The sequence below is a fragment of the Hippopotamus amphibius genome, chromosome 2 (genome assembly GCF_030028045.1).
Source record: "Hippopotamus amphibius kiboko isolate mHipAmp2 chromosome 2, mHipAmp2.hap2, whole genome shotgun sequence".
Classification (NCBI taxonomy): domain Eukaryota; kingdom Metazoa; phylum Chordata; class Mammalia; order Artiodactyla; family Hippopotamidae; genus Hippopotamus; species Hippopotamus amphibius.
Genome location: NC_080187.1, coordinates 21,601,604 through 21,613,466, shown reverse-complemented (window position 1 = coordinate 21,613,466; position 11,863 = coordinate 21,601,604). Strand labels below are relative to the sequence as shown.

At 45.9% G+C, this 11,863-nt stretch overlaps 1 protein-coding gene across 4 annotated transcripts in view; it reads right to left on the bottom strand.

Annotated features, from left to right (window-relative positions):
* Window positions 1-248: 248 nt before the first annotated feature.
* FKBP15 (FKBP prolyl isomerase family member 15) overlaps window positions 249-11,863 on the bottom strand; it is a 50,188-nt gene continuing 38,573 nt past the window's right edge. For 2 of the 4 annotated variants that reach the window (XM_057720514.1, XM_057720515.1), the window contains 9 exons: window positions 11,568-11,739; window positions 9,705-9,841; window positions 7,861-8,016; window positions 6,958-7,110; window positions 5,875-5,997; window positions 5,154-5,261; window positions 4,179-4,846; window positions 2,856-2,952; window positions 249-529 (listed from right to left, as the gene is read on the bottom strand). In XM_057720514.1, coding sequence (XP_057576497.1) covers window positions 452-529; window positions 2,856-2,952; window positions 4,179-4,846; window positions 5,154-5,261; window positions 5,875-5,997; window positions 6,958-7,110; window positions 7,861-8,016; window positions 9,705-9,841; window positions 11,568-11,739 — 1,692 coding nt within the window. In that variant the 3' untranslated portion in view covers window positions 249-451. The remainder of the gene's footprint in view (window positions 530-2,855; window positions 2,953-4,178; window positions 4,847-5,153; window positions 5,262-5,874; window positions 5,998-6,957; window positions 7,111-7,860; window positions 8,017-9,704; window positions 9,842-11,567; window positions 11,740-11,863) is intronic. The other 2 variants (XM_057720517.1, XM_057720516.1) reach the window with 2 other exon arrangements.

Genomic DNA, 11,863 nt, shown 5'->3' with positions numbered 1-11,863 from the left:
AAGGCTGTTAACTGGACCAGGTTTAGATGGTATGTTCCACCCTTGGTTCTACCGGGGAGACCTCACCCCAGGTGACAGTCCTGCTGCTGGGACACAGTTGAGCACTGAAAGGCAGATCAGTCTGAGAGTTCAGAGAATAAAAAGCTTGGGAGAGGGCAGGACTTTTGTAGGGACCGGCTGGAGGGGAGCCCCCCAGCCCTTCTTCCACGGGGGACTCTGAGGCAGGACCACAGCGGGCTGCTGACAACCCCGTGTTCTGAAGACAGGGTCATACTCCGCTTCACCCGGCCCGGAGGGGGCCAGGCGTGGGCTCAGGAGCCAGCTGAACTGCTGTCCTCAGAATGCTCACCTGCACCTCAGCCTGGGGCTTGTCTGGACCCAGGGCTGGCTGTGCAAAATCATGCTCAGGGCAGGGTTAGCAGAGAGACCTTTGCACCCGTTTCCTGGGTCTTCATCCCAGCCAGTCAATGTCATCGTCATCGTCATCGTCTCCAAAAAGGGGTGTTGGGGGTGGGCGTCCCTTCATGCTCTGACAAAACAGAAAAGAGTAGTGAATCCTCCCTCGTCCCTGCACCAGGTGGTCTTCCCGCCTGACCAAGGTGCAGTGACCAGCTCTGTTCCTGGCTCCAGGCTGGAAAGGAGGTTGCTGCTTAGAGTTTTACTGAAAGCACTAACCCCGAAGCCAGCAAACCCCAGGCTTCCAGAAAAGCTGAGACAAGCAGCCAGAGAAGGGAGGCAACTTTTCAACACAAGAGACAAGACGACCAACTTTGTTTGGCTAATTTTGTCATTTATTTGAGAAACACATGTATTGATTAGACAGGTTTCCTCTTGTGGTAACTTACACATTTCATGTGGGAAAAGGGTCAAAGGGGAAAGTGGGAGTAGGATGAAGAGACAGAAAAGCAGCACAGCCCTAAGGGAAGGGGACGCAGGAAGAGGAAGGGAAGCTGGGAAGAATACATCACATTTGAAAAAATGTTGCTGTGGCCTGAGGTGGTCTGTCTGGCTCTGGACGTAGCCCCACCATTTGAGAGAGTCAAATTTAGAGGCTTGGCCACATTATCAGGTGGAGATTCCCAAGATGAAGAAATCCCAGGAACACAGGGCCACAGCCTCGTACCCCTGGTCTCACTGGCCCCTGCCTCACTCCCTCCAATCAGGTAGGAGGATAAGGGGGATTAACAGACCACCAAGGAAACGCTCCCCTCTTTTCATGACTTGAGCCCCTGGCCTTTTTCTTCTGGGTTGGCAGGGAACAGATCCCACGGGGGCAACAGGGACTGATGCTGGAGACAGGTACACTGAGCATTCTCTGCTAAGGTACCTTCTGCTCTGGGGAACTACTCTGGTCCAGGATCAGTCTTCACAGGGCCATCCAAAGGGAAGGCAGTGCGATGTGGTCAGAGGTCCCTGAGCTAATTCCGTCGCCACCACCAACTAACAGACCGTGTACCTCTCCCCGGCCATCGATTAAATGATCTCTAAATTCTGATGGTATGAGATTTTAAAATGTAGCTCATTGCTTCTGTTTTGTTCCAGCTAAAGTTCTGGCTCTGCATTTACCAGCTATGTAACCTTGGACCAGCTATAAACCTTGGGCATGTTATTTAATCTTCCTGAGCCTTGGCCCTCTTTCTATAAAATGGGATAAAAGTGCCTACACCTCACTGAATTGTTAGAAGATTAAATGTCTGTAGTTTTCAGAGTACCCAAGAAATAGACATTAACTTGATGATATTAGTATTAATACCAACAATATCCTGCTAATATGAAAATTCCATCTTTATATAGGGCAGTCACTTGAGATACTCAGTTGGCTTTCTGTTCGTATACAGAATTCTCAAATGAAAATTTAATTCTTGGGAAGAAAGGCTAATGGAGGAACTGGTGCACCTTCTCCAGTGGAACACAGGCAAGAGGGAAGGGTTCTGGTACACATGAGCCAGATCCCAGCTCCTGTCACAGCCATTTTCCCAAGGTTTTGGCAAAAGGCAAAATCCATTTTGGTTAATACATAAGGGGAGAAAATCTTCCCTCATTCACCTCATGTTTCTGTTCCTGGGACAGACTGAGCCTGAATCTGATCTGTGTTCTCCACCCGCATTTTACTCAGTGAAACTGTCATTACAACACTCAAATGTCCTAGGGACAGCCAAGAAAGCTTTAACTTAGCACAACGGGGACCACGAATGCAAGAATCGGGGTTCTGATCCAGGCTCTATCAGCAGCTCACCTTCCCGGCCCTCACTCTGGAGCTTTGTAAAGTGAGGCTACGCGATCAGTGCTTAACCCATTTTTTGCCCAGGGATGTTGTGATGACAAAACAAGGCAGCAGGTTGGAAAGCAGGCTGAGGAAGCAGAAAATGCTTAAAAACAGGTGGTCTTAGTCAGAGCCTGGGGTTTTAGTCCTAGCTCTGCCATTAACTCACTCTATGGCTTTAGGTAAATCATCCTTCTGAGCCTTCGTCTGTCTATAAATAAGGATGCTGGACAAGAAGACCTTCAAAGTCCTTTCCAATACTAAAATATAATACCTTAGCAGAGCTGAGGAAACCTAAGGCTTTAGGCATTCTAATACAGGACTGAGCAGCCCAACTTTCTTTACTTAAAATAGAAACCACTGCTGTGTGAATGGAGACTGTGATCCTTTTTTAAGAATAAAGTGGTATGTGACCATTCCTACCATGCTTACAGAGCTGCCCCCTCCCAGCCCCAAGCCTGCTCCCACAGGGCCCTGAGCACAGAGCCCAGGGAGTAGGCCACCAACAGACTCCATTCCTCTTCTCACAGCCAGCAGGGAAGGGCCCCCAGGGGGCAGCGTGAGGACTCGGCAGTGCCTGGGATTTCCTTACCACCTCGTCTTCATCCTCCTCCTCAGCCTGTGCTTTGGGCCTCGGAACTTTCAGAGTTGCCCCTTTAAATGGTTCCTCCTCTTCATCCTCAGAGAGACTGAAAGACAAAGCAGGAAAATCAAGTCAGAGGAAAACACTGTTTCTGCTCCAGGCCACAATGCCCACAGGCTCTGGGGTAAGAATCAACTAGCTGCGGTAATCACCCAGGAATTCCTCCCTTTCCACACTGGCCTCCCAGCTCTCTTGACTCTCTCCATAACCTACAGCCAGATCGATCTTTTAAAGCCAGTAAATCAGACCATGTCACCCTTCTGCTTAAATCCCTTTAATAGCTTCTCACTGCACTTGAAGTCCAAATTTCTAACAGTGACAACAAAGTCTCACATGACTTGGCTCCCACTGAGTTTTCCAACCTCAGTGTAACACCACTCTCCTCCCACTCACTGTGTCTTCTTCCTTGGTTGTGTCCTGTCCCTCCTACCAGAGCACCCTGCATGTGCTATTCGTGCTTTTTGCAAGTGCTTCTTCCCATTCTTGGCAGGGAAGGCTCCTACCCACCCTTCAGGTCTCAGTTTAAATGTTACCTTCTCAGAATCCTTCCCCAATCACTCTAAAGTAGAATAACCCCCTCCCCCCGCCCTTCATGCTCTATTATACACCCTGGTTTTTTTCTCTTTTTATGAAGCATTTGTCATGCATTTATAACATACAGTTTGACCTGCTCAGGCTCACTTATATGTAGACTTTTTTCAATAAATATGTACTAAAGTACTATGGGACCTGCAGTTGGATGAATCTGGTGCTGAGTCAACTGTAAAGTTATACACAGATGGTCAGCATCTTTAATCCCTGCATTATTCAAGGTCAACTGAATAAGTGTTTGTCTTCCCTACTAGACCGTAAGCTCCTCAATTCAAGAACCAACTCTGCAGCAGAGCAACTAAGCCCATGAGCCACAACTATTGAGCCCATGTGCCACAACTACTGAAGCCCACATGCCTAGAGCCCGTGCTCCGCAACAAGAGAGGCCACCACTCACCACAACTAGAGAAAGCCCGTGTGCAGCAACGAAGACCCAACACAGCCAATAAAGTAAATAAATTTATATATTTAAAAAAAAGGAACCAACTCTGCCTTGCCTCCCCACACTACGGCAGCGCCTACCACAAAGCCTTTTACACGGTAGGTACTGAATAAATACACGAATGAGTGAAAAAGGGAATCAGCCAGCCAGTCTCTGAGAATGAGTCACCACCCCTGGAAAAACCAAAGACAACCTCTACATGCAGCCGCCTCACACCTGAAACTGCCCAGAGGACACACCTGGGATGCTGAGAACAGTGTTCGGATCCAGGTCCTGCTCCCATGGCCGCAGATGCTGCCTCTGTGCTGCACGGCTCCTGCAGGCAAGCAGTGGAGCTAGTGACACCCTCGTCTTTCTGGAGCTCTGGAGCCCGAGGCTCTCCTCCTAGACTTTCGGGCCCCATGGCCCGTGGGTCCACCTTCTCGGGGTCTGAAATCAGGGACAGTCTTGTGGAGCTTTCTTGTTCCCTGACACAGACATCTCCCAATGGGTTGGCTGCCAGCGCCTTCTCACCCTCAGTGTCCACAGTTACAGGGCCTGGAGGCTCGGGGGGAATTGAAGTGGGGGGCCCCAGAACGCTTCGGGAGGGGAGGCAAGCCGGTTCGGGAGGAAAGGAATCTTCTTTTATCCCTGAGCACGCCTCTGCTTCTGAGGACTCCCCTTCCCTTCTCTGTGCGTCATCCTGGGGAGCAGGGAGGGCTTGAGGAGGCAGCGGGGCAGCTTCCTGGACCACCTGCTCCGACGGCACCGTGGGAGGCTCCCTCCTCTCCCTGCTCGAGGGTGCCTGACACTGTCCAGAAGGGCTCTGAGGTCGCTCCTCTTTCTCTTCCTCTTCTTCTTCCTCTTCTTCACTGCTGCTCTCTCCCTTCTCTCGCTCGTGTTGGTTTAACAGCCGAAGAGTCACCATCTGTTCAAAAGCCAAGAAGGAGGAGAGGATCACTGACCGGAAACAGAGGCACTCCTAGTTCTTCAGTCCCTACTAACACAACTGGTCATCTAGTTCCAGTGACTCTGCTTTTCTGTTTGTTTTTTTCAGTTCAAATGACTTTGTTTCTTCCTCTCAAAGGGGGCTGCCCATATCTGTGCAGATAAGTTATTCCAGGCATCTTAGTTACTGATGAACAGTCTTGAATCACTTTTCACTCAGGATCCCTTAGACGGTACTTAAGCAACAAGATACCCATCTCAGCGAAACACCTGATAGCTGGCTGTACCTTGATGGTGTTCATGACGGTCCCCAGAATGGTCCTGCCATTGTAGGACTCCTCCAACTCAAACTCTCCCCGCAACGACTGAAACACCTGGTTCATGATCTTCTTGACCTGTATGACGACAGGAGGAGACAAAAACAGTATCAAAACGTACGCTGCCAAAATCAAGCGACTAAGGGATGCATATAAATTCCAGAGGGAGGTTTGGAAGGCTAAAACGAAGCCCTCTTAGAACTCTACAGCGGGACACAGCTGGTCAGGAACTCAGACACCTAAGGCTGTCACTGTGGAGAGGACAGTGTTTAATACTGAGCAGCACTCGAGAGAAGGGCCACAGAGAACGGGTAAGCTGTGGCGTGTGCGCCCGAGACTCCTCAAAGACCCCTGACACCTTCCTCCCACCTGGCCGCCACGACAGCTGCCGTGGGCTATGAGGACGGGTGGCTGGAAGATGCTGGGCACACTCCCCACTCCTCTCCTGTGATTTAGAAACACTTCCCTCTTCTGTCAAAACCTCAGGATAGGGCCCTTTGGGGTTTGCCACCAGAGAGACAGGTTCCAGTGGGTTAACTGTGACGTAAGTCAGATAGGTGATGGATCGACAAAGTTAGAAAAAAAGCTAACAACACAACAAACTGACACAAGTTCTTCCTGAAGGCCTGATATGCAAATTCAATCCCCTGATATGCGATATGATTTCGCTTCTTTGAAATCACCAGCTCACCTTCTCTGAGGGATCAGCAGCAGTAGCTTCAACCCCAGACATCTGGGACTTGCTCTCCAGGTCCTTGCTGTGCTGTGCATTTTGCTCTGTCAGGGCTGTGACTTGGGCCTGGAGGGCTACACACTGCAAAACGAACAGATTATGGGTGTGGCCTCGGAACCCAGACTTCCAGGTGAAGTTCAGGAAACCCAGGAGGAGGAGATCCATCCTAAGCTTCAAGTGTCAGTCTCACATCCATCTGCTGACATCCATACCCTCCACTCCCACCCCACGCCTGGTGACTCAGAGCACTCCACTTCCTCATCACTCAGTCTCAACTCACAACTTCATCTCCTCTTTACCAACAAGGTTCCTAATCAGGTCAAGAATATAATGAAAAAGTGAGGAGCAGGGTTTGATAACCCTCATCACATGACATATGAACAGTGGGCATCAGAAGCAACCTGTTCACCAAAAAGATTGCCTTCCTCATCGCTGTCAAAGATTTTCAACTGGATACTGTAAGAAACTGACTTCCAGATGAGGACTTTCATACACGGCCACTAAGCCATCCCTCTCTTTTTCTCATTTTTATGCCAGACGATCCCATACACTGTGCTTCAGCCCATCTCAGGGCCTTTACCCAGAACACCTGCTGCCCTCCCTGCCTGCTACAAAGCTCCCTGTCCTTCCTGGCTCTGCTCCCCCAGGCACTTCCTCTCCTGGGCCTCACAGCATTTAATGCTTATCTCTGTGCCTCGGTCTCCCTTTCTTGATTGTGAGATTCTTGAGGAGAGTTCTTTGTAAGCCCTTTCCCTAACACAGTGTCTGGATCACAACTGGCACTCAATATATATTTGCTTAATAAATTAAGGAACAATTATAATGGAAAACATGGTCCAGATCATGAATGCTGCTTTCTTTTCCTAGGTCACCGACCTGTCATCCCAAATGAGTAGGTGAAAGACTACTGATAAACTGGAGAACAAGCAGGATTCTGTTTTCAAGCTATTAACAACTTTCAGGTACAAAAGGATCTGCAAGACTTGAACAACCTGTCTGCCTCAAATTAACTGGGTGCCTAAGCCCAGGGACAACACCCACCTCCTCCTCCAGCCGCAGCAGCTTCTGCTGGTTGGCATCTCTCTGTGCACACACCTCCTGGTACTGCTGCAGGTGTTCATTCTTGGCAGAGGCCAACAGATGCTCACACTTGGCTTCCCACTGGGTCTGCAGCTCAGCCTGTACTAGAGACAGCTGCCGAGAGAAAGTAATTCCCGTATCCTGCGGGGGGTCTAGTCGCATCTAAGGAAGCCCATCTTTAACAAGGCAAAAAGAATAAGCTAAGAGCCCAGATTTAGCAGGGAAATAACTGCCTGGAAGACCCTGGTTTCCAGGACTCTAAAAGGTACTCAGCCAGATACAGGTGTGACTGTCTAGACAGGTCCCCCAAAGGCAGAGCCATATGTGATCATAATTTTCAGGATCCGGGCCCTTAAACTTTAGGTTCCGAAGAAACTTATTTTTGTCCAAATTTCCACAGGTGATCAAATTGAGGGCACCAATTCACTCTAATTAAAGAACATACAAACATGAATTTAGGAACTTACAAAAAGAAAGGCTGTTGTCAAATGGACTAGAGATCAGTTGTGTCCTGCCACTAGCCCTGGTTTCCCTGCCTCTTTACCTAAATAAGTCCCTTCTTTTTAAGGATGACAATGTGCCCAAAAGATGGTGTCTCATGGGTGAGGACTTTGGCCTTACCATGTTTGGAATGTTTTTATAAAGACTTTTTTCCATCATGTTTCACTTATAGTAAAATTCTCACTAAGCTTTAAAAAAGGAAGAAGATTCTCCATTTGATTCCTGGCTCTTCTTCCACCTTTGTCCAAAGTTAGAGCACCAACTATGAGAAATGTTATCCTAGAGGATAAAGAAGAAACCAGAAGCTTTTCTGAGTCCTTCACGCCTGCCTTTTATTTCCAAAGTGTTTCAGTTTCCCATTACCTGCTCTGCAGCTGCTTGGTCTGTGGACACCCGAGCCTTTCTCAAGAGCTGTCGAAGTTTGTCCAGTTCCTCCTGGTGTGATTTGCGAATTTCATCTATCTCCTCCTCAGCCTGAGAGCGCTCTTGCGCCGCCTTCTTTTTCCTTTCGGAGAGGTTCTTAGGAACAAGAGAAGCACCGTCAGCTCTAGCGCTCGGATAAAGGACACGTGGGGATGGGGATGGTGGTGGTAGTTCTTAACCTCACTGGCTCCTCACATCGCTTCTGGAAGCAATTCTTTTTTTCAGTTTAATTTCCCCTCTGTATTTAACATTCTTGGCTGCTGGCAGAAAAAAATTGTGACAAGAAGAAGGAAAACAAGAACTTTATCTACCATTCTATTAAGAGATGGGGAACATCTCAACAGTGGTGAGGGCAGAGGGAAGAAGAATTGTTCACAATCTGCTTGTAGGAAAACCACAGTCCTGTGGAAGGACCTTCAAAACACACCCCCCAAATTTACACAAACTGTAATTTACTTTAAGGAAGCAGTAGATCATGTTCATGAAGATAACGTGTTACAAGATGGTCACTGTAATAGTACCTAGAATGACGAAAAACAAAAAAAGCCACCAAAACCAAAAGGAACTGGTGGTTCTTCAAAAATGTGATAAAATCCTAGAAGAAACTGAACATACAGACCATGATTGATCCCCTAAAACAGCACTAGGCCAAAAGGGCTTTACTAGAGAGTTTTATTAAAACTTCAGAAATGGGTTGTTCTTTTCACATTTAAACTGTTCTAGAACATAGAAAAAGACAGAAATGTCTCCAATTTGTTCAACGGGGCTAGTATTACCCTGATATTAAATTCATAAAACAACAAAAGATACTATTAAATAAAGTTAAGAAACAGCAAACTAGAAAAATATTGTAACATTTATGATTGACAAAGGATTAGCACCTTTAATAGTGTTTATAAATCAAACTAATATTACAACAGATAAAATAGCAAAGGGCATTAAAAAGAATTCACAGAAGAAATACAAATAGGAGTTAAATATATGGAAGCTTTACTATTAACAAAATATTCAGACAAGATAGTATATTTCACCCATCAGACTATCAGGATTAGAAAAACTGATACATGCAGAGTTAGAAAAAGTATGGAGAAAGGGGCTTGCTCACATAGTGGGGGAAATGTAAGCTAACAAACTCTTCAAGGATAATCTGGCAGTATTTACTTTAAAAATTTAGACATTAAGCATTTTTCTCTGATGCAGCAATTCTAATTCGAGCAATCCATTTTATGGAAATGCTCAAATGAAATTGCAAAAATAGTTATATAGTACAAAGATGTCCACAACAGCAGCTCTAGAAATAGTGAAAAAGTAGAAATATAAATATCCATCAACAGGTGAATAGTTAAATAAACTATGGTACAGCCTCACAGTAGACTACTACATAGTAGTTAAAAAGAATGAGAATGTCTCATTCTTATTAGTATAATGGCCAGAATACAATTTTTTTAAAGTATTAAATATGATCCCATTATTGTTAAAAATGTTATCAGCATACATATATGTATGTACTTATATTTTATACATACATGTATGTGTATGTATATATTACATACACAGAAAACGAACTGGAAGAATAATCATATATTTTATATAGTTGTTGCCTCTAGTGTATGAGAGGGGAAAGAGATACATTTTATTTTTTATTTTATACTTTTCTGTATTATTTGTATATGTTACAACAAGCACATGCTACTGTAATTTTTAAAAGGAAAACAAAAATGTTTATTAAAGAGCTAACCCCGGCCACTTGGGCCCAACAGAGAAACTCTGGATGTAGAACTTACCTTTTCCAGAGACTCCTTCTCAGCTCGAAGGTCAGTCAGCTCCTCCTCCAGGGACGTCACCCTGAGTTCCAGTTGTCTCCGGCTTTGCTTTTCACTCTTGAATTTGGACTGTGCTTGCTCTGAGGTTTCTTGAAGCTCTGGGATATGACAGCACAGAGACTTGGCTGCACAACCAGAGCTGCAGTGGGCTGTATGGCATCCCGGCAGCTCCCAACCCTACCACATGAGCCTCTTCCACTCACTTCTTTCGGCATCACCTCACTGACCAGCAATAGGTTTATCAAGCCATAAAATAACTCCCCCATGCATCCATATTTACCTCTGCACCTACATGTCACCTTTGACACATACAAAATGGAAGAGAAATGTTCCAAGCAGTCAGAGACTGCCTTCGAAATATATCACTCCCACAACTTCCTTTCAGTCATCACCTTAACACGCCTGGACTCACACACTGAGATCTTTGTTTAGTAGTGGTCCAGGCCCTTTCTCACTGCCTGGGTAAAATATTCTCAACTTTCTTGGTAGCTGGGACATTCTACCAAGAATCTGCTTTCAAAACAGTCCTTCTTAATAAAGCTATTTTGAATATTTCTTAAAAATGGCCCTACTGTAACAACACAGAGAACTACATTCAATATCCTATGATAAACCGTAATGGAAAAGAATACTAAAAAATTAACTTTGTTGGAAAACTTTTGAGACCTTTACGGTGCCCTTAAGCTAATTGTCACAGGACACCACAAAAACAGAAAAGAGGATATCTGAACGACATTCAAATCTAAGATTTTCTCTCAAGTGCACCCAAGTGATGCTCTAAAAAGGAGGGGATTTATCTTTAAGGTATCACTTCACCAACTGACATCAGTGTTTTTTAGCTTTCTTTTCAGGCAAGTGAATTTTGCTTCTTACTAATCCTGCTGCTATTCCAGCCACACCCTACCCACTGGTCCCATCTGTCCTTTCCACATTTGTTTCTTTATACAAAGTGGTGGATGAATCAACATGTCAGTCTTCACAAATCTGCTTTTCAAGTCACCGTGTCTTGAGCAGCACCTTTGTGTCAGTCACTAAACTAATACTAAGGGAAGGACTTTACACAGATGAGCCACACACTGTCCTTAACCTTCAGAGGGTTGCATTCTAGAAGGGAAAACAGATATATAAGTAGTGCTGATCAAAGGCTATCTCTGATAATGGTCATAATAATGCGCTCAGAGATGAAGGACTTTAAAGGAGAGCAGATATTCTCGGAGAAAAAGGGGAAAGTCTCTGAAAGAGGCAGTTTTTGGAGAGAACTGGAGGCAAATCTTGGTGATAGTGGGCATACCAAGTCCAGAGAATAGCATGGATAAAAAGAAAGACAAGAAACACAGGATGTGTTGAAGCAGCAGGCTGGCTAGTGTGTCCAGAGCTACGTTGAATTGAGCAACATAACAGGAAATAAGCCGAGGTGGAGGGACCTCGAGTACCAGGCTGAAGGACTGCAATCTATCCTCTAGGAAAGAGGCGACTGCTGCAGGGAGCATCTCCTTCTTAAGCTTCTACTGAGTTAGAGGAACCCGTCAGTTAGATTAACTCTTCAAGGCCCATGAGGCCAATGCTAAGTACCAAGGATACTGAACTCTCACCCAAACAAAGCAGTACTGTGGCCACTGATCAACTCTAAGTGAATAGTCAGTTCTTCTGCTGTCTTTTATGTCAAACAATCATGTAATAGATTTATACTGGTTCACCTTAATTTCTGGCTCTGTCCCTCACAAACTTCGTGAGCATTATGCCAAATGGACTGGGAGGAAGGAAATAGTGTAATTCTTTAAGTTTATGTTGTCAAAATCCCAGCCCCCTCCACCAAGGGCATACCTGAGAGCTCTGCCTGCAGTTTGGCGAGTTGGCCCCTGAGGAGGTCTGTCTCCTTCATGCTTTCTGTCAGCTGTACCTGCAGCTCCGTTTCTTTCTTTTGGTGGGCGCTCATTTTCAGATGCAGGTGAGAGACTTGTGCAGTGGCTGCTGCTAACTCTTCTGTCACCTTGGCCTGAACAGTAACAAAGTATGACGGCACTTTAAACATGGTGATGGCCCAACCTCACATACTCTGTGCTGGCTGAACTGGTAGGAAGACAGCTAAGGCCACCTTCAACCTGCATTCAACCAAAATT